Source organism: Aquarana catesbeiana, linkage group LG03, assembly GCF_042186555.1.
Source record: "Aquarana catesbeiana isolate 2022-GZ linkage group LG03, ASM4218655v1, whole genome shotgun sequence".
Taxonomy (NCBI): Eukaryota; Metazoa; Chordata; class Amphibia; order Anura; family Ranidae; genus Aquarana; species Aquarana catesbeiana.
Window position 1 is genome coordinate 179,073,793 of NC_133326.1, and position 22,023 is coordinate 179,095,815.

At 40.8% G+C, this 22,023-nt stretch overlaps 1 protein-coding gene across 5 annotated transcripts in view; it reads left to right on the forward strand.

Annotated features, from left to right (window-relative positions):
• CACNA2D1 (calcium voltage-gated channel auxiliary subunit alpha2delta 1) overlaps positions 1 to 22,023 on the forward strand; it is a 936,653-nt gene that overhangs the window by 455,758 nt on the left and 458,872 nt on the right. For 4 of the 5 annotated variants that reach the window (XM_073619559.1, XM_073619560.1, XM_073619563.1 and 1 more), the window contains exon 5: positions 7,545 to 7,589. The exons of the other annotated variant lie outside the window; for it this stretch is intronic. In XM_073619559.1, the coding sequence (XP_073475660.1) occupies positions 7,545 to 7,589 (45 nt within the window). The remainder of the gene's footprint in view (positions 1 to 7,544; positions 7,590 to 22,023) is intronic. 5 annotated transcript variants of the gene reach the window in all.

The following is a 22,023-nucleotide window of genomic DNA, read 5'->3' on the forward strand; positions in this document are numbered from 1 at the left end:
CTAAGCAAGGGACATGTCATACATGAAAGCATGATTAGAAGAGCGTTGGATGCTCACTTGCATGTGACCAGTGACAGCTTTCGCTCTTGCTGCAAGACAATCTCTCCAAGTATAGACTAGGAGATGCAACAAATTACAGTATCCTTGCCTCGCCAGCAGTCATTTCACTTCAACCCTTCCTGTCTTAATTGGTCAGTTGCCTAATGTTTATCTGAAGCCAAAACCTTTTTAGTTTTGGACAGAGTAGAGAACAATTAAAACCTCTACAAGTTTTTCTTTCTGCAAGTGTCCCTTTGTTGAGTTTCACTACCACATGTACTCAAATAGTGTAAGGTGAGAGGAGATCTCTGGAAAGTGATTGTAATCTTCTCTTTGAGAGCTGTGACTAGAACATGTTCACATTTGACAAGTCACCTTGGAAGCTCAAGAGTCACCTGATACTTTGGGATGGTCTTCCAGGAGCCTGACTGATACTTCTGCGTATCCCCAAGCCTCTTCATTTCACCCTGTATCTTCTTCCAGCTTCTGGAGCCCCGTGGACATACTATTGTTTCCCATCCAGACCTCAGAGCAGATTGGTGTTGGTTTAGACAGTGAGGACGCTTCTGTCCCCATGTCCTGCTTCTGGTCCCGTGGCAACAGTATGTCACATAATGCAGAGCTGAAAATGAATCTGAGCTAGAAGGCTTCCTTACAGGCTGCATGGTGGAGACCAAACTGTCAACTATGGGATTCATGGAGAATGGAGTAAGTGGGGAGGTGAAGGGAGCACTTAGCCAAGCCTCCTGGCTGGCTCAGGTGGCACTGGGGCTTTTTGTGTACAGCTGAACCTAAGAAAGGAGGGGAGCTGTTTGCTGGCAGAAGCTAGAGCTCATCATGATGCACTATAATTATTATTATACAGAATTTATATAGCGCCGACAGTTTACGCAGCGCTTTACAACATTAGGGCAGACAGTACAAGTACAATACAATTCAATACAGGAGGAATCAGAGGGCCCTGCTCGTTAGAGCTTACAATCTAGGAGGGAGGGTCAAGTTATACAAAAGGGTAATAGCTGTGGGGGATGAGCTAATGGAGAAAATAGTGCAGTTGTTAGATGAAGGCAGGATAGGCTTCTCTGAAGAGGAAAGTTTTCAGGGATCGCCTAAAAGTGGATTCATTTGGAGACAATCTGACAGATTGGGGTAGGGAATTCCAGAGGATGGGCGAGGCTCGGGAGAAGTCCTGGAGGCGGATATGGGAGGAGGTGATGAGGGAGCTAGAGAGCAGGAGGTCTTGGGAAGAACGGAGATGGCGATTAGGTTGGTATTTTGAGACTAGGTTAGTGATGTAGCTGGGGGCAGAATTGTGGATGGCTTTGTAACTTATTGTTAGTATTTTGAATTTAATTCGTTGGGCGAGTGGCAGCCAATGGAGGGATTAGCAGAGAGGGGTAGCAGACACTGAGTGGTTTGTAAGGTGGATGAGTCTGGCAGCCGCATTCATGATGGACTGAAGGGGGGATAGTCTATTTAAAGGTAAGCCAATGAGGAGTGAGTTGCAGTAGTCAAGGCGAGAGATAACCAGGGAGTGAATCAGGAGCTTTGTGGTTTCACTGGTTAGAAAGGGACGTAGTTTAGAGATGTTGCGGGGGTTGAGGCGGCAAGCTTTGGAAAGTGATTGGATGTGGGGCTGAAAGGAGAGTTCAGAATCCAGGATAACACCTAGCACCCTGACATGTGGGGACGGGTGGATGGTTTTGTCATTGCTCTTGACAGAGAAGTCAGGGGAAGAGGCACGTGGGGGAGGAAATATTATAAGCTCGGTTTTGGACAAGTTGAGTTTGAGGAAGTGGTGTGACATCCATACAGATATGTTGGTTAGTAAGTTAGTGATGCGTGAAGAGACTGATGGAGTGAGTTGAGGGGTAGAGAGATAGATTTGTGTGTCATCAGCATAGAGATGATATTGAAAGCTGTGAGATGCTATCAGCTGACCCAGGGAAGAGGTGTAGATTGAAAATAAAAGAGGTCCAAGAACAGAACCTTGGGGGACCCCGACAGAGAAGGGAAGAGGAGTGGAGGAAGTAGAATTGTAAGTGACACTGAAGGTGCGTTGGGATAGGTAGGATGAGAGCCACTGAAGAGCACAGTCACGGAGATCGAGGGAGTAACGTTTTTTGAGGAGGAGGGGGTGGTCAACCGTGTCAAAGGCAGCTGAAAGATCCAGAAGTAGGAGTACAGAATAGTGTCCATTGGTTTTTGCAGTTAGTAGGTCATTTGTGAGTTTTAAAAGAGCAGTTTCTGTGGAGTGTTGAGGGCGAAATCCAGATTGAAGGGGATCAAGAAGGTTGTTTTTAATGAGGTGGTCACTCAGTTGGTTGTAAACCAGGCATTCAAGGAGTTTAAAGGAAAAGGGGAGCAAGGAGATAGGGCGTAGGTTGTTAAGATTGGTAGGGTCCAAGGACGGCTTTTTGAGTATTGGGGTGACCAGTGCATGTTTTAGAGCATCGGGGAAGATGCCAGAGGTGAGGGAGAGATTGAAGATGTGGGTTAGAGAGTGTAGGATGGGGTCAGAGGGTGACTGTAGCATTTGAGAGGGAATAGGGTCCAGGGGACAGGTGGTTAGGTGGGCGATAGAAAGGAATTTAGCAACTTCGTCTGTAGTAGCAGATTTGAATAGGGGGGGTGTGAGTTGTACCTGTTGACATGGGGTCTTAGCTGGGGGAGATACCTGTAAAATGGAGATTTCATCACGGATTGTATCAATCTTGTTTTTGAAGTGATTAGCAATTTCCTGGGCAGTGAGTAAGTCAGTGGGTGGAGGCGGTGGAGGACAAAGTAGAGAGTTGATGGTAGAGAAGAGTTTACGGGGATTGAATGAGAAGGTGTTAATAAGAGTTGTAAAATAGGTTTGCTTGGCAGTGTGGAGGAAAGAATAGTATTTTTGGAGGGCAGATTTGTATTGGTTGAAGTCTTTGAGAGACTTAGTCTTGTGCCACAGACGCTCAAGAGCACGACTACGTTTTTTGAGAATTTTAGTGTCATCTGTTTGCCAGGGTTGTTGGGGTCGAGGCCTGATTCTGCGTGTAGTGAGGGGAGCGAGCTTGTCCAGGGTGGAGGACAGAGATTTATTGTAGATGGACGTGGCTTGGTTGGGGCAGGACAGGGGAGAAATGTTGTCATAGAGGTGGTCAGTAGCAGAATAGGGGAGAGAGGAGTTGAAGTTTCGAAAGTTTCTACAGGTGATGGTTAGGCGATTGGAGGGAAAATTGGTGGAAGACAGGGGGAGAGAGAAACTAATAAGGTAGTGATCGGAGAGAGGAAAAGGATTGTTTGAGAAGTTGCATGGAGTGCATAGGTAGGAGAATACAAGGTCAAGGGTGTTGCCATCAGAGTGAGTAGAAGCCTGTACCCATTGCTTCAGGTCAAATGAAGAGGTTAGACTAAGAAGTTTAGAAGTAGCAGGAGTGTTTGTATTAGCAGGGATGTTGAAATCACAGAGGAGGATTGTAGGAATATCTGAAGAGAGAAAGTAGGGTAGCCAGGCAGAAAACTCATCAAGGAAAGTTGATAATGGTCCAGGGGGCCGGTAGATCACAGCAATTCTTAGGGAAGTAGGAGAGAATAGACGTATACAGTGGGCTTCGAAAGATGAGAGGGTAAAAGAGGGAGGAGGGTGAATAACCTGGAAGGTGCTCTGGGGGGATAGGAGGAATCCCACTCCACCTCCCTTGCATCCATTAGGCCTAGGGGAGTGAGTCCAGTGAAGGCCACCCTGGGAGAGGGAAGCAGGAGAAGGGGTGTCATATTCGTGGAGCCAGGTTTCGGTGAGAGCAAGTAGATTAAAGGAATTAGTGACAAAGAGGTCATGAACAGCAGTGAGTTTGTTGCAGACAGAGCAGGCGTTCCAGAGGGCGCAGGAGAGAGGGAGGCTGGTGTTGGGAAGAAGAGGAATGGAGACTAAATTGTGTAGATTGAGACTACTGCCAGAGGGTGTAGGGTTATGGTGATGGGTGTGTTGGGCACAGTTAAATAAGGGGGGCCCAGGGTTTGGGGAAATATCTCCAGCGATTAGGAGAAGCAGAAGAATGAGGGAGGTAAAATGAGAATATGATTTGTATGAGGGGACATGCTTCAGTATCCTGGGGGGTATGTTAGCAAGTGGGCTTAGAGTTAGAAAGAGGTGATGAGTGCAGTAATAGGAGGAGGGGAGAAGTGAGGATGATATATACAGATTGTGGGGTGGAGCAGAGGTGTGAAGAAAAGAGAGTTTGAGGAGAGAGGCAGCAATTGTGAAAAGGAGGATAGGTAAAGAGTGCATGTTTCAGAGAGGAAGGAGAGATAATTTGAAGCTGGGGTCACCTGCAGTCTTTTGTTGTTTGCTTTGTGCAAATCACTGAAGTGCAAGAGCAGAAGTGCCACTTATTTAAAGAACCCCACTTCTTTGGAAGAACGCCTGTATGTGCAGCCCCCTGTATGTGCTCCCCCGTAAAGAAGGCCTTGTTTATAATGTGTGAATGGCTTAGCACAGGGAACACACAGAACTGCACTGCCTAGAAGCCCAATGTTTCTAGAAACTGGTATCGGTAGCGATCTTCACAGGGTTGGTTTCCTAGCATATTTCAAATAATTTATACAGATTTTTAATTTTTTTTTTGGAAGGGTGTTCTCTTGTCTAGAGATCCTGCAGTCTCTCGAACCCCTGCATTTTAATCAGTCTTTTCTCTTGGCATCCCAGTGTCCTGTGGAATTGTTGCTTGCCCTAATCTTCCCAGCAGGTTGATGCCTCACTACGTTGGATCAAGTAGAAATAAATTACCAGAGTACAGAGCTAGATCAACAATAAACAGAATCTGTATGCAACTCACATTGTTCCCCAATGTGATGATATGTAATGACATTGCTGCACATTAGACTTTCCATTAATATTTTTATTAAGTCATTTACATGAAAAACTATCTCTTTAATTAACTTGACCACACCCCTTATTGTAATTAGACACACACATTTTGCCAATATGCATACCACTGCTACATCACCCTATGTAACTTCTCATTGTGTTGACCACCTTGCCCGTTTTCCTTTACATTTTTGATTATTTTGCTCATTTTTGGTCCCAGTTCACATGGTCACCAGAAGAAATAGAGATGGTGAATCCCCGTAGTGGGGACTGCTATAGAAACCCACCAGAGGCTTTAAACATTTTCCACTCTATCCAGAATAGTAAAACTGGTTTTATGGAAGCCACCTTTTCCATTAAACTATGGCAAATGATTTTCACTATGCACAATGGCGCAGATCTTTGCTAAAAAGGAAATTATAATAACTTGAGGAAAAGGCCCTTCATTGATGTACAAATTCAGTAATGCAACTATATATTTTATGAAAAGTAAACTGTAAATATATAAATAGATAAACCCAGAAATGGTAGCAACAGTTAACCTTTACTTTGCCCACACTGGGCATTTTAACTACTTGCTGAAGAGTCTCCGAAGAGCCTATTTAAGATATTTAGTTATCTGTGGATGATTCTTCCACTTACACGTGACAGTGCTCAGGCTTAGTGATTGGCAGCTCAGACATCAAGTGATGTATTGTGGAAAGGTAGGGGGAAAGTCACATTTTTCCATTATACCCAGAAATGCTAGGCCCTGGAAGTAGGGTAGAACAAGTAAATGCTTCTTAGGGTCCCCAGGCCCAACTATTGTAAAGTACACATTTTCAATAATATAAGACTAAAAATGCATACATAAAAACTAAAACTATGTAGATAGAATCTAAATAAGAATTTGCATAATGAATTGCTAGGTGTAATTAATAATGTAGATAAATTATATTGATAGTGCAGCTTGTCAGTTGTGAAGTTTTTTTTTTTTAATTAGACCTGCTAATATTGTACTGTGCTTGTACACAGCAGATAATTATTAAACATAGCAGCACTAATGATATATTTTTTAACAAAACGTCCCCATGTGATGATTGTTTGATGACAAGTTCTCTTTAATGCGACACCAGGGGTCTAAAAGACCCCTGAAGTCTCACCCACCCTCCAGTGAAGCTTATAGAATTCCGATCATATTTCATCAGCTTCTGCCATAGCCATACATGTTGGGGAATGTTAAAGGGGGACCTAGAAGTGACATTATACAAGTCACTTCCAAGTCAGCAAGAAAAAGGGGAGGAGAGTGGACAGAAGTTCAGTCTGCTCCCTTCCTTCTACCCAGCGGCAAATGCCATGTCTCTCCTGGGCACATCAATGGGCACACGGTACACCCAGATTCATGGCTGGGGCGTTGTTACCAGGCGAGTTTGAAAGCAATCAGACGACTGCACAGCCTCCAAATTGTTTCTATCTGACAGCTGGCAGTTGGCTTGTCACATTTACATGTTGTCACCAATGCATAGTGTTCTTCAATGTGGTGGTAGCAAAAGAGTTAAATCAAACATTGGTCCCCTATGTAATAGCCATAAAGTGAATTGAAAAACAAAAGTGTAAAAATTTTACAAGGTACACCCATGCACTTAAAAATCCCACCCCCCAAAAATTATGACCCCACTGCCCACTTAAGTACACTTATGTAAGTAGACGCACATGTTGAGGGCCCCTACTTGCAAAAAACATTGCTTGCCCTACGCATGTTACTTATCAACACACACGCTGGAGTGGGAGTAATAATTCTGGGGCCATTATTCATGATTAACTCTAAACTGATGACCTGTTCACAGTTTTGGGTACCAAAGTCTGTTACCATTTCAAAGTCACATGTAATTTTAAGGCTTGGTGTGTTTGGTAATTATTTTTATGCACTTTGGTCAATTTTTTTCCTGAACATTTGCGATTGATAAGCTATTGCCCAAATATCATGTGACTTAAAGAAATTGGAACTATCTCTAATTTATTCCACAGGGTCTCTGCTTTCAAAAATGTATTTCCTTTTTTTGGGTTGGGGGGAGGGTTATTCTCCAGGGCCTCTGTTTTCATAAAATATATACTTTTGGCGGAGTTTTAGGTAATCTTTAGATCTAAAATTATAATTTTAAGATATAAAAATAGAAAAAAAAAAAACAAAAAAAAATGGTTTTAGCAGTGGAAGAGTAACTGCCAGCTGATGAATACAGGAATGCATGCAGCCTCATATACATGGTTTGTTCCTTGTAGAGGCTGGGCATGTCTCATGCTGACACATTGCTTATAAGAACTGAAAGCAATGCTGCCATCATAGGAACACTTAGAACTAATGCAATTTTTTTGTGTGATGTTAAACAGATGTACTAATATAACTTTTCAGATTCATCTGTTTGGTTGTCAGGAATGTAGCTGTAAATTTTCTCCATGTATCTGCTAAATTAATCTTTCCAGTAAGTTTAACATTTAAGCAATGTCTGCTCTTTCCAGCAGCAGACATAGTTTTAATATGGATGGTGTATTCTAAATGTAGCTGACGTCTCTATCATTTTCTTATATGCTTATGTTTTATATTATAAAATAATAAGTAACCAGAAATAATTTGAGTTGGATGAACTGTATTCACACACCAATCTCCACTCTCTTTTTACAGAATAATGACATAGTTTACTACAACGCAAAGGAGGATCACTATGATGTAAGTAACTAAATGTTTCCCTTTGTTTTCATCTTAAAGTCAACAGCTGTGATAGCTGTTTTATACTTTTAAAAGCAAAAGTTTGCTATGCCCATTGTTAGCCAGAAAACCTTCTATGGCTATTTAAAGCAGAACTATGCTCACTTTGGCTCCTTGGCTCCAGACATGCAGAAGCATCCCTCTTCTGCATTAAAAATCCTACCTGTCTGCCCATTTTCATTTCTTACATGAAGTTCCACTTTAGTGATTCAAACAGGGTATGTCTTCTTGGAAAGCAGGGCTAAACTGTACCAACTGTCATAATCCTGCCCAATGTGAGTGCCTCAGTGGCCATAAGGACAATCCCAGTTAATGGTGAGATAGCAGCAGATGAACTTAGAGCTTCATGGAATTCAGATCCCACTAAGTAATACAGTTTTAAAAGTGGTGTGTGTGTGTTGGGGGGGGGGTTGCTAAAAAAAAAAAAACATGTAGTGTCTGATCTTTTTCACATTTATTTTTTTTTTTTTTCACATTTATTTTGGCTGATAGGTTTAATTTAGAATATAAAATAAATAAGACCAGTTTTTAAACCATATGTTTGTGATACATGATGCTTCCCCAATACATGCTACCAACTTTTATATCCAGTATGCTTCTTTAGATCGGGCAAAGTGCTTTTATTGTTCTGGATGCAAAATAATACCTTTTTGGTAATCTGTTTTAGTTGCATAAATGATGAACTGAAGTCTGCTGTTGACCCAATTTATAATATAAACTTCAAAAGACTACCAGACTTTACTAATGAGCATCTGGAGGCTGTGGGTGTTTTTAAAAACCATACATATTTTATTTACATTGCATCTATGCAAATCAGGACCTCATAACTAATGAAAGAGGTATGTAAAAAAAGAACTATGTTAAAAAATATTTGTATAGTGGACAAAAAACAATCTCAATGCAAAGTCAGGTAACAGCCCTTTTTGTGAAAAAAATATTTACTGTTTATGGAGACCCTGAAAACAAAATAATTTAAGGTGTCTGCATTAGGAATTCAGCTTATGAAAAATAAAAAGTAGAAATGTTTCTGTAGAGTCAAGAGTTCTGTAAAAAACTGTGCTTTTATTCTTTCTTTCTTTGGCCATAGATGAAAAGAATTTTGAACGGAAATTCTTAGGCCCTTTTTACACTGGGGCGTCGGCGGTAAAGCATTACTGTCGTATTTACGGGGGTGCTTTTAACCCCTGCTAGCAGCTGAAAAAGGGTTAAAACCACCCGCAAAGCTCTGCTGCAGCAGCGCTTTGCCGGCGGTATAACCGCGCTGTCCCATTAATTTCAATGGGCAGGAGCGGTAATACACACCCCTCCTTCACCGCTCCAAAGATGCTGCTAGCAGGACTTTTTTTACCGTCCTGCCAGTCCTACCGTCCAACTCAATTTTAGTCATACATTTAGGCCAAAATGTATTCAGCCACATGTCTTGTGTAAAAAAAAAAAAATCCAATAAGCGTATATTTATTGGTTTGCACAAAAGTTATAGTGTCTACAAACTAGGGTACATTTTCTGGAATTTACACACCTTTTCGTTTATGACTGCCTATCTCATTTCTTGAGATGCTAAAACAGCAGGGCAGTACAACCCCCCCCCCCCCCCCAATGACCCCATTTTGGAAAGTAGACACCACCAAGGAATTTGCTGTTGAGCACATTGAATTTTTTATTTTTATTGTCATAAGTGATTGAAAAATGACAAAAAAAAAATGTACACAAAGTTGTCCCTAGAGTTGTCCACACCCCAAAATACATTCTGCTGCTTCTCCTGTGTATGGGGATACCACCTGTGTGGGACTTTTTGGGAGCCTAGCCGCGTACAGGACCCCGAAAACCAAGCTTTCTAAGGGCGTAAATTTTTGATTTCACTCCTCACCACCTATCACAGTTTCCGAGGCCATGAAATGCCCAGACAGCACAACCCCCCCAAATAATCCCATTATGGAAAGTAGACACCCCAAGATATTTGCTGAGAGGCATGTTGAGTATTTTGTTAGGGTTTTGTGCTGTCTGGACATTTCAGGTCCTCTGTAACTGTGATATGTAGTGAGAAGTGAAATCACCATTTTACACCCTTAGAAATCCTGAAGGTGGTGATTGGATTTCAGGGTCCTGTACGTGGCTAGGCTCCCAAAAAGTCCCACACATGTGGTATCCTCATGCTCAGGAGAAGCAGCATAATGTATTTTGGGATGTAATTTCACATATGCCTATGGCATGTTTGAGCAATATATCATTTAGTGACAACTTTGTGAAAAAAAAAAGTATTGTCATTTTCCTGAAACTTGTAGCAAAATATAAAATATTCCATAGACTCAACATGCTTATCAGCAAATAGCTTGGGGTGTCTAATTTCCAAAAAGGGGTAATTTGGGGGGGGGGGTTGACCTGTCCTGGTATATTTATACACAACATTAGAAGCTTATGCCACACATCACCCACTCTTCTAACCACTTGGAGACAAAGCCCTTTCTGACACTTTTTGTTCACATGAAAAAAAATACTTTTCTTTTGCTCGAAAAATACTTTGAACCCCCAAACATTATATATTTTTTTTAAAGCAATGCAGATTAAAATGATGGGTGTCGCAATCTTTTTTTTTTTCACACATTATTTGATCAGCGATTTTTCAAACGCAATTTTTTTTTGAAAAAAAATACTTTTTTAAATTTGAATGCACTAAAACACACTATATTGCCCAAATATTTGGTAAAATATAAAGATGATATTATGCCGAGTAGATACATACCAAGCACAACATGCTTTAAAATTGCTCACAACCGTGCAGTGGCGACAAACTACATATATTTTTAAAAGCCTTTAAAACCCTTTACAGGTTTACCACTTTAGATTTACAGAGGATGTCTACTGCTAAAATTACTGCCCTCAATCTGACGTTCGCGGTGATACCTCACATGCATGGTGCAATTGCTATTTACATATGACACGAGATCGACGCTTGCGTTCGCCATTGCGCACAAGCACGGGGGGGAGAGGTGCTTTTTTATTATTTATTTTGCTTTTTTATTTTATTTTTACACTGTTCCTTTAATTTTTTTTATCATTTTTATTGTTATCACAGGGAATGTAAATATCCCCTATGATAGCAATAGGTAGTGACAGGTACTCTTTTTTTTTTTAAATTAGGGTCTATTATACTCTAGATCTCTCCTCTGCCCTCAAAGCATCTGACCACACCAAGATCGGTGTGATAAGATGCTTTTCCCAATTTCCCAATGGCGCTGTTTATATTCGGCGAAACCAAAGTCATGAATTGCTCATAGCTTCCGGTTTCTTAGACCATAGAGATGATTGGAGCCATTCTCGTCTTCGATCAGCTCTATGGTCAGCTGTCGGAATCAACGGCTGCATTCTTAGGTTCCCCGGTGGGACAGGAGAGCCCAAGAAAACCATAAAAGACGGCATGGGGGGGCATTCCCTCCCACTGTTTGTAAAAACAGTCTAGCAGCTAATTAGCCACTAGGATTGCTTTTACATGGAAGCTGACCGCTGGCTGAAAAGAACGATACCAAGATGATACCTAAACCTGCAGGCATCATTCTGGTATAACCACTCAAAATCCAGCAACATACCAGTACTTTGCTGGTCCTTGTTGGGCATATATTGTTATGTTCTTTTTTTCATGCAGCCTGTGGGCTGAACGAAAAAAGATTTTGATCGGTGGGTATGCCCACCATTATAATATAACCCTGCATCCACCCACTTCTAATGATGGATATACACCATTTTTTTTTAACTGTGATGGTGAAATCATCCCCTACAGTGCTGGAGTCACTGATTTATGTATCGTGAGAGGAAACGCTGTTGGTGTCAAGATAAATAAATCAGTGCTGCAGCTGAATTGCATAACTGAAAAGCAAACAATGGTAGCAATAAAACATTAACTCAATAAAACAACAACAATCTGTGCAAAAAAAAAAAGAGTAAAAAAACATATGCCGAAGCATGGGGGCAATCCGCCCCTAATGTTAGGGGCAAATCGCCTCTCCAGACCTGCCCCCATGCTTCAAGATATATGCTCTTTTTTTTTTTTTTTAACTGTAGTGGTGAAATCACCTCCTACAGCACTGGAGTAGTTGATATATGTACTGTGAGAGCAAACGCTGTTGCTGTCAAGATAAATAAATCAGTGCTGCAGCTGAATGACGCACCTGAAAATAAAATGATGGTTAACAATAAAATACAGTAAACAGTAAAGTATAAAAGAATTACATACCTGAAAAGCAAACAGGATAAAACATAGTAACAATAAAACATTGCAGTTAAAAAATGCAATAAAATAGAGCAGAACAATAGAGAGAGAACATGAGAGAGAGAATAGAGAAAAAAATAAAACAACAACTATTTTTGGCTTTTTTATTTTATATTTTATTTCCTTTTTTCAACTTTTTTTTTTTACACTTTTATTTGTAACTGTAACGGTTGTAACGGTTCCAGGTTTGGGTCTCTAAAAATGCGATGGCATCTTTGGAGACCCTGTTTAAGTGTTTCCTAGTCTGTGCAGTGCTGTACCCTATGCTAATACTCTACCAGTAGAGATTGTTCGATGGGTATGCCCACCATTAGCAGACCTATGACCATGGTAAAGGGAGCAGATGTGTAGCCTTATGGATCATTTACACAACTCTGGCTATCTGGAGATTTTAGCTTATGTTCCAAAACCTGAACTGATCTTGGCTTTTCCTGTAGCATGGATCAATTAGTTAACAATTAGGCCATCTAACTCATGTCAGATAGTCTGTACTGTAAAAGTCTGAATGTACGGCTGTATTAAAAAAAATAATAATAATACATTAATTCAATATCTGAGAAAACATTTGCTTTTTCAAATGTAGAAGGCATACACCATTTAGATGTGTTATTTTATATAGTACCTGATCAAGTCTGCTGTCTTCTATTCATTTTAATAGTCTACACCTACAATAAATAGTAATTGTTCCTGGTGGTAATATTTTCTGAATGAGCTTTTTTTGCATAAGCAAGAACACTGGGTAGCCCAAACCATAAAGATATTGAATCACGGATCAATGCCAACACATATTGCTTTTTACTTTAAGAAACCTTGCCATCAAATTCTAACCCTGTCAAGATCAACAGTGGTTTGTAAATGACCCTGTTTTTTATTATTATTAAATCATGATCAACAATATATGTACTATTCACTAAAAATGTAACTGATTTCTGTTACAAAAAATTCTGTTAATTAACACAAGTTTAGGAAAGTACTAGCAAACTTTAGTAAGACTTGAATTGTTTCTATGCTTAATTACTTATTTAAGTGTGTTTTAATGAACAAATTCTATATTTTAATTATTATTGAAACAGATGTTGTAACACACATATTTTTATTCTCTCTGTAATATATTTAATATATTTAATATATTTAATTTGTATTTATTTAGCTGTAAAATGTAATAGAAAGATTCTTGTCAGCTGTTGCAAATGGACTGTGATGTGACACCACACTTTACCTAAGGAGGAGCAGTACTCTGTTCAATGACTTACAAACTATAAATAATTGTGCAATTAATTGTATTTAACCTCCAGTTGTATTTTGAAGTAGATACCTGCAGATATTTCTCATTAATATAAACCATCTTAATCAGTTAAACACAATTGAAATGAAATGAACTAGCCTGCACTTTTGCTCTAACCACAGAAAAAGTAAAAGAACCTCTCAGGCTGTATAGGAGTAAAGTCCTGTGCCCGCCACTGTGAGTGCTGGCCAGAAAGAGAGCTTGTCTATGCTCCAGACAATAGTAGACAATAGTAGAAACTGACTGAGTGTCCCAAAGCTGCACATCAAGCCAAGACCTCATGTATGATGGTGAATGGCAGTGTTCAGTTAAGTCTTGGGAAAAAAACCTGGAAGCTGATTGGTTCCCATGCAGAGCTGTACCTGATTTTGCACACAAAGTTTTAGTAAATCAACCCCAGGGTGTGTCTCAAAAAAGTCCAAAAAGTTATTATTTCAAGGTGCAATAATCTTAATCCATTTTCAGTATGTTTGTCACAAAATCTTCAGAGTTTCGCAAATCCTATCCACCTTCGATGAACCTTTCAATTTGATAGGGTTTTCAACAGAAAAGAAAGACCTCTTTGTAAAAAGAATGTCTTATGCCGCGTACACACGGTCGGACTTTCCGGCATACTTGGTCCGGCGGACCAGAGTGTGCCGGACAATCCGCCCGTGTGTGGGCGGCGGCGGACTTTTCCGGCGGACTTCTTCCCAAAAGCCCGCCGGACCTAGATTTTAAACATGTTTGAAATCTTTCCGTCGGACTCAGTTTCGGGCGGAAAGTCCGCTCGTGTGTGTGCTGGTCCGACGGAAAGCCCGCTCGTGTGTAGGCTGGTCCGACAGACCAAATACGACACGAGGGGATGGTATTGCATCTCGCGCTCGCTGCAATAGGAAAAACAAATCTTCCTATTGCGGCGAGCGCGGGGCATACCAGGCCCTTAGGTCTGGTATGGATTATAAAGGGGAACCCCGCTACGCCGAAAAAACGGCGTGGGGTCCCCCTAAAATCCATACCAGACCCCGATCCGAGCACGCAGCCTGGCCGGTCAGGAAAGGGGGTGGGGACGAGCGAGCGCCCCCCCCCTCCTGAACCGTACCAGGCCGCATGCCCTCAACATGGGGGGTGGGTGCTTTGGGGGAGGGGGGCGCCCTGCGCCCCCCCCCCAAAGCACCTTGTCCCCATGTTGATGAGGACAAGGGCCTCTTCCCGACAACCCTGGCCGTTGGTTGTCGGGGTCTGCGGGCGGGGGCTTATCGGAATCTGGGAGCCCCCTTTAATAAGGGGGCCCCCAGATCCCGGCCCCCCACCCTATGTAAATGAGTATGGGGTACATGGTACCCCTACCCATTTACCTAGGAAAAAAGTGTAAGTAATAAAACACACTACACAGGTTTTTAAAATATTTTATTAAACAGCTCCGGGGGGGGGATCTTCCTCCGGCTTCGGGGGTCTTCTTCCGGCTTCGGGGGTCCCTCCGCTTCATCTTCTCCCGGCGTCCGGTTGGTTCTTCTCCGCTCTCCGGCCTCTTCTCCCGGTGTCGCAGGTCTTCGGCCGGCCCCTCCGCTCTCTTCATGTAGCTCTATTGCGAGCGGAGGTCCGGACTTCTGGGCTTCTGGGCTTCTGGGCTTCTTGGCTTCTTGGCTTCTCTTCTCTTCCCCCAGATGTTGACACGACGCTCTCTCCGGCTGGACTGGTCTCTGAGGGCTGCGTTGTGACTTATATAGGCGGAGACCCCGCCCCCATATGATGTCACAGTCCCTGGGCATGCTGGGACTGTGACGTTTTAGGGGGCGTGGTCGACCACGCCCCCTAAAACGTCACAGTCCCAGCATGCCCAGGGACTGTGACATCATATGGGGGCGGGGTCTCCGCCTATATAAGTCACAACGCAGCCCTCAGAGACCAGTCCAGCCGGAGAGAGCGTCGTGTCAACATCTGGGGGAAGAGAAGAGAAGCCAAGAAGCCAAGAAGCCCAGAAGCCCAGAAGCCCAGAAGTCCGGACCTCCGCTCGCAATAGAGCTACATGAAGAGAGCGGAGGGGCCGGCCGAAGACCTGCGACACCGGGAGAAGAGGCCGGAGAGCGGAGAAGAACCAACCGGACGCCGGGAGAAGATGAAGCGGAGGGACCCCCGAAGCCGGAAGAAGACCCCCGAAGCCGGAGGAAGATCCCCCCCTCGGAGCTGTTTAATAAAATATTTTAAAAACCTGTGTAGTGTGTTTTATTACTTACACTTTTTTCCTAGGTAAATGGGTAGGGGTACCATGTACCCCATACTCATTTACATAGGGTGGGGGGCCGGGATCTGGGGGCCCCCTTATTAAAGGGGGCTCCCAGATTCCGATAAGCCCCCGCCCGCAGACCCCGACAACCAACGGCCAGGGTTGTCGGGAAGAGGCCCTTGTCCTCATCAACATGGGGACAAGGTGCTTTGGGGGGGGCGCAGGGCGCCCCCCTCCCCCAAAGCACCCACCCCCCATGTTGAGGGCATGCGGCCTGGTACGGTTCAGGAGGGGGGGGGGGCGCTCGCTCGTCCCCACCCCCTTTCCTGACCGGCCAGGCTGCGTGCTCGGATCGGGGTCTGGTATGGATTTTAGGGGGACCCCACGCCGTTTTTTCGGCGTAGCGGGGTTCCCCTTTATAATCCATACCAGACCTAAGGGCCTGGTATGCCCCGCGACGGGGCTAGCAAGGTGTCAATCTCGCCGATAAAAGCGGCAAGATTGACATCCTTTTCTAGTCCCGTCGCACCTGAGTCACGTTCAAAATGAACGGACTTGTCCGTGTGTGGGCAAGTCCGTTCATTCTGAAAGTCCGCCGGAACTCCGGCGAAAGTCCGTCGGAAAGACGGGCGGACTTAGCCCGCCGGAAAGTCCCGGCGTGTGTGGGCAAGTCCGTCCGTTTTAAAGTCCGGCGCACCTGGCGGACAAAGTCCGTCGGAAAGTGTGCCGGACCAAGTAGGATAGAAAGTCCGCTCGTGTGTACGCGGCATTAGAATACTTAATGAGGTTTACATCCACTTTCCACTTTTCCAAATCAATTTAAGTTAAGGGGGGTTTCCACAACGCTTAGACTATGCTCTTATCCAGGCTCAGAACTCTTTACCCCAATTATCACCATTTATAGAACATACTGAGCAGATGAAAATGCCATATAAAACCATATCTTATTAAATCTTATTAAAAACACAAAGTAAATAAGCCACACAGGTGGATCAGTGCTCGCAATTGGACAGATAATAGATCGCTTAATCAATTTATTGCACCATCAGACTGGATCAAGATAAACAGCCACGGAAAACAACCCAAATAGATCTAATAGTAATGTACATGGTATAGCTCCACTTTCAGATGTGTTTTGTCACAACTGGACTTTGTTATATATTTATTTATTTATTTTAATGTGTATTGTATCAAGTTGTCTGCATATGTGAGTATAGCTAAAACTATGTTATGTTACATGACCATTTTTTACACACTATAGGGTTGAATTACTGAAGGCAAATAGGCTGCTCACTGTGCAAAGGAAGTTTCACATTGCAAGGAAATTTGCCCCTAAGTTTTGTCTTGGAATAAATATTCTAAAACACGTGATGTTATGGAAAGTTGATGTTTCTCTATAACAGACTGAAGCTGGCTATGAATATAAAATAGTATTGTTGCTGTCTGGCTTCTAAAATTCCTGGGTCTAGCAGACGCCCACTAGCTTATTAGAAGAACCAATGGGCTAATTAAAAAACCTGTTTCATTTTCTGCTGTTCCCCTTTTTCAATAATGAACAGCAGAAGCAATGTCTGGACCTGCGGGTATTAATTTGATCAGTGATCTGTAGGCTTTTTAGGCCAATGTTTATTTAAACCATGTACAGCCTAAATAACAGAAAAATGCCAAAATGTAGTATAAAACCTATCTTCTAAATCACATCCAGTGATGATTGCTACAGTCTTTTGGAATAGTTCTAAACATGGCCAGAAATCAAATAATAAAGTAAAAGCAGGTATCACGTTTAATTTTGTCAAAACATTGACTCTTTCATTTTGCAGATTATAATTATGTTCTGCTTATTACGCTAATAACACACCAGTAAATTGTGTTCTACTGCTTCAAAGCCTTATATACAACACCTATTCTAATGTGCCACATTGTTAGAAAGACATGTTGAGAAATGCACTTTTGACTTTCTGGAGATTGAAAGATCAACATTACTTTTAAGTACTTTTATGTCAAGTCTCTGTCACATGTGTCACTGTAAATGAAATAGCATTCACACCTAAGAAATGTTATCACCATGAGATATGGCAATCCATTCTCAGCCTTACAGGAGTAGTTGGAGAAATTGATGTCTCTTCTAAGTTATAAATCAATGAGTTCAAATGGCAGCTTTTTTTTTTGTGAATTTGAAGAATAGTATTTTTCTCAGGTTGTCATTTTAAAAAATATATCAGTAGCAATTAAAAATACCTGGTAAGAATAATCACTTAAACTAGAACTAGACATAGAGTGATTTTTAAAGTTTGCTTTAAAATTCTTTACTGTGGGATAAAGAAATACCTAAATTCAAAGCCTATTGTCTTTTTTGCCAAAGAAAATGTAGTTCTGTTTACCCATTTTTTAAATCCAGACACCCCTGCCAGGCACTATGCAAATCCTCACCGTTTACTTTTTTCAAGCTTAGTCAAAACTGACAGGATTGTGAGAGAAGAGAAGCACACTGTTGAGAACATGTATGCATTCTACTCCAATCAGCAGGCTCTATTTGTTAAAACCACAGCACTTTTCCATGGAGAAAAGCCTGACTGGTTCACAGTACTGCCTTTTCCCTATCAGCCTAAATGCTGTTATTCATAGAATTACCAGAAGATAATACAAATTCAGATTAAGACGCTTTTTAAAAATAAAAAAGATATTGTACTTACTGTAACTGCTCTGTGCAATGCCCAGAGCGGTCCCTTACCTGTTCTTTGTAGGCTATATATTTGCAATAAGCCGGTAGTTTTGTGATTTAGCAGGCCACTGGGGCACATGGAATGTTGTCTTGATGGCTTTTCTTACTGTTCTTAAAGGGGTAATAAACCTTTAATTTTATTGCTGGTGAAATAAATAAAATGAAGTTACCTTCTGTTTTAATTTTTAATTTATTATTATTTTTTTTTTTCATCCTCAGATGTTGAGAGAGTCACTACTCCTGATTTTTTTGAGCCATCATCCAGTTTTATGTCACCCTTGTCTATTATCTTAAAGTTATTCACATTTCTAATGGCAACTTTTTTAATAATCAAATTATACTCATCATTGTTACATTTTAAAATGCGACTTAAGGATCTTGCACAGTTATTTTGTTCATTAGAAACAAACAATGACATTTGCCTTTTGACTTTTACAGGAACTTTGGGTCAGCAGTACAGAAATTACAGAAATGTAGTGTATTGCCATTTGCTTTAATTATTTTTTAAATGTAAGCAGGTGATTCAGCACTGTTTATAAATTTAAAATGTACTTTATAACCAAATGAAGTATTGTGGTTAGTTGGACTTGTATTTTTAAGACTATTTCCCAGATGGCAGCTGGTTTTATCTTTGTAAAGCTGCTGAAGAGGACCTACTTGCATTGAACGTGCTATCACGATAATTGATTTTTCTCTTACTTAGATGTGGAGATGGTCACTTGAGACTGGTGGAGTATCTGCACTATGTAGCTTAGGCTCATCTGGCTTCTTTTGCCCAATTCTGTTAAAGACTCATTTGTTCCAATTAACCTGCTGTGCTTGTGATTCTACACAGACAAAAAAGAATAAAATGAAATTAGCAATATATAGAAAATATAATTTTTCAAACCAAAGGGGGATTATCAATATACCTGTCTTTGTTTTTATTATTGATTAGTTTTGTGGAGTGATCCAGAGAAGTTATATAATACTGTAAACATTAGACACTCTAAATCTACAGTTTAATGGATGAAGGTCATGTGTAAAAATATCTATCTATCTATCTATCTATCTATCTATCTATCTATCTATCTATCTATCTATCTATCTATCTATCTATCTATCTATCTATCTATCTATCTATCTATCTATCTGTCTATCTGTCTAGCTGTCTGTCTGTCTGTCTATCTATCTATTTTTCTCTCTCTCTCTCTCTCTCTCTCTCTCTCTCTCTCTCTCTATATCTATATATCTATATCTCTAGATCTATATATCTATATCTATTCTATATCTATCTATCTATATCTAGAGATAGATAGATAGATAGATAGATAGATAGATAGATAGATAGATAGATAGATAGATAGATAGATAGATAGATAGATAGATCTCTCTATATATATCTATATCTATAGATATCTATAGACCTATAGATCTATCCATCTATCTATCTATCTATCTATCTATCTATCTATCTATCTATCTATCTATCTATCTATATCTATAGATATAGATATAGATCTATATCTATAGATATAGAGAGAGATAGATAGATAGATAGATAGATAGATAGATAGATAGATAGATAGATAGATAGATAGATAGATAGATAGATAGATAGATAGATACTGTATAATATAATATAATATTTAATATAATATACACTCACCGGCCACTTTATTAGGTATACCTGTTCGATTGAATCATGTGCATGAGAGCAGGAACCGGGATTTGTGTGTATAAACACACAAATCCCTGTTCTGTCAGGAGAGAAGAGACATATTGTTTGTTCCTACTAAGTAGGAACAATGATATGTCCCCTCCTCCAATCAGTCCTATTCCCTAACAGTTAGAACACCTAGGGAACACACATTTAAACCCTTGATCGCCCCCTAGTGTTAACCCCATTCCCTGCCAGTGACATTTACACAATAATTAGTGCATTTTTTTTAGCAGTGATCGCTGTATAAATGTCAATGGTCCCAAAAATGTGTCAAAAGTGTCTGATCTGTCCACCGCAATGTCGCAGTACTGCTAAAAATTGCAAATCACCGCCATTACTAGTAAAAAAATAATAATAAAAATGCCATAAAAATGCCATAAATCTTTCCCATAGTTTGTAGATGCTATAACTTTTGCGCAAAATATACGTTTATTGCATTTTTTTTTACCAAAAATATGTAGAAGAATATATAGTAGCCTAAACCGAGGAAGAAATTTGTTTTTTATAAACATTTTTGGGGATATTTATTATAGCAAAAAGTAAAAAATATTGTTTTTTTTTCAAAATTGTTGCTCTTTTTGGTTTATAGCGCAAAAAAATAAAAACAGCAGAGGTGATCAAATACCACCAAAAGAAAGCTCTGTTCGTGGGTAAAAAAGGACATCAATTTTGTTTTGGGTAGAGTGTCGCACAACCGTGCAATTGTCAGTTAAAGTGATGCAGTGCTGTACCGCAAAAAATGGCCTGGTCATTAAGCAGCCAAATCTTCCAGTCTGTAAGTGGTTAAAGGGATGCATCCAAAACTCAACAGTCACCCTGCACTGTCATGGCATTTCTTTGAAAAGGAAAATATGTGCTTGTCTAATTTTTAATTGAATAACATGTATCTTCATTGCGTAAAGAAGTGTGTTAACCATTTGAGTACCAGCCTGTAATACCCCTTCATTACCAGGACATTTTTCAGTTTTTGCTGCTGTGATAATTTGACTGACAATTATTTCATGATGCAAAATTTTACCCAGATAAGTTTTATATCATTTTGAGACAGATAGAGATTTATTTTGGTGGTATTTAATAACAACTGTTTTTTTTTAGTACAAACCCCCCAAAATTACCCTTTCTTGGAAAGTAGAGACCCCATTTTTTTTTCTCTTTTTTGACACTTTTTTTGAAAATGAGTAAACATTCTAGTACTGAGGGGTTTAAACACGGAGCTTGAAAATGGTACATTAGGTACATTAATGTACAGGTCATACAAAGAGCAAGGAGAAAGTTAATATAGTGGTCATGTATAGTGTCAGGATAGGAATGAAGTGGTTAATGTTCAGATGTGGAGGATAAAGGAGGTGAGAGGTTAATTTACAGGTCACTGTGGACAGGGCTGGAAATAGTATACATGAAGGGGAAGTCTAGATGGCTGCACTGAAAAAACACCCTTTATGAGAAAAACTGTATTAATACAGGTAAACACATCAAAGAATAAGCGGCGAAGGAGTAAGGTAATGCTCTAAAGCATTTTGCCCTCTGCTGGCGCTTACTCATAGTAGTCCAGAAGGAGGGCATGAGAGGGTTAAAAAAGATCCCAGTGCCACTGCAACAGAATGAATGAATATGCAGCTGCAGTTGCCAATCCAGCCACTCTTGTAAGGGGAAGGAGAGGGATCAGCACTGTATATATTACCAATTGATTGTTGTGTTGACCAATCACAGTGATTACATGGTGCCCAGCCCCATGGATCAGCTGTGTACAGTGTCTCTGTGTGCTGAGCTGTTGAATGACAACTCAGAGCACAACGATCACTAGGCTGATCAGCTTCCTAATGGATATCTATGCAGCACCATACATAAACAGTACTGGGTAAATAAAGGGCCAATGACCCACTACTGAAAAACATACCACGGTAGAACAAAAAATGATTGCCACAACTTGAAAATATATATATTTAAATCCTCGGGGGCAACCCAGTGCACATTGCACAGTGCCCTTGACTCTGTTCAAAAATGTACATTGATTCCAAAATAATATGGCATTTCTATCTCTGTTTATGGTTGGCATGTAGCTCCTTCTCAGGCTAAAGCCCAAATCATGGGTGTTCCCCTAGAGAAGTTACAGCCAGCATTAAAAGCACCACCCAGTATTCTTTGTGTGCTGCATTTCCTATTTAGATTGATGTGAAAAAAGATTACCTGATCACAGGCACATACAGAAATAAATC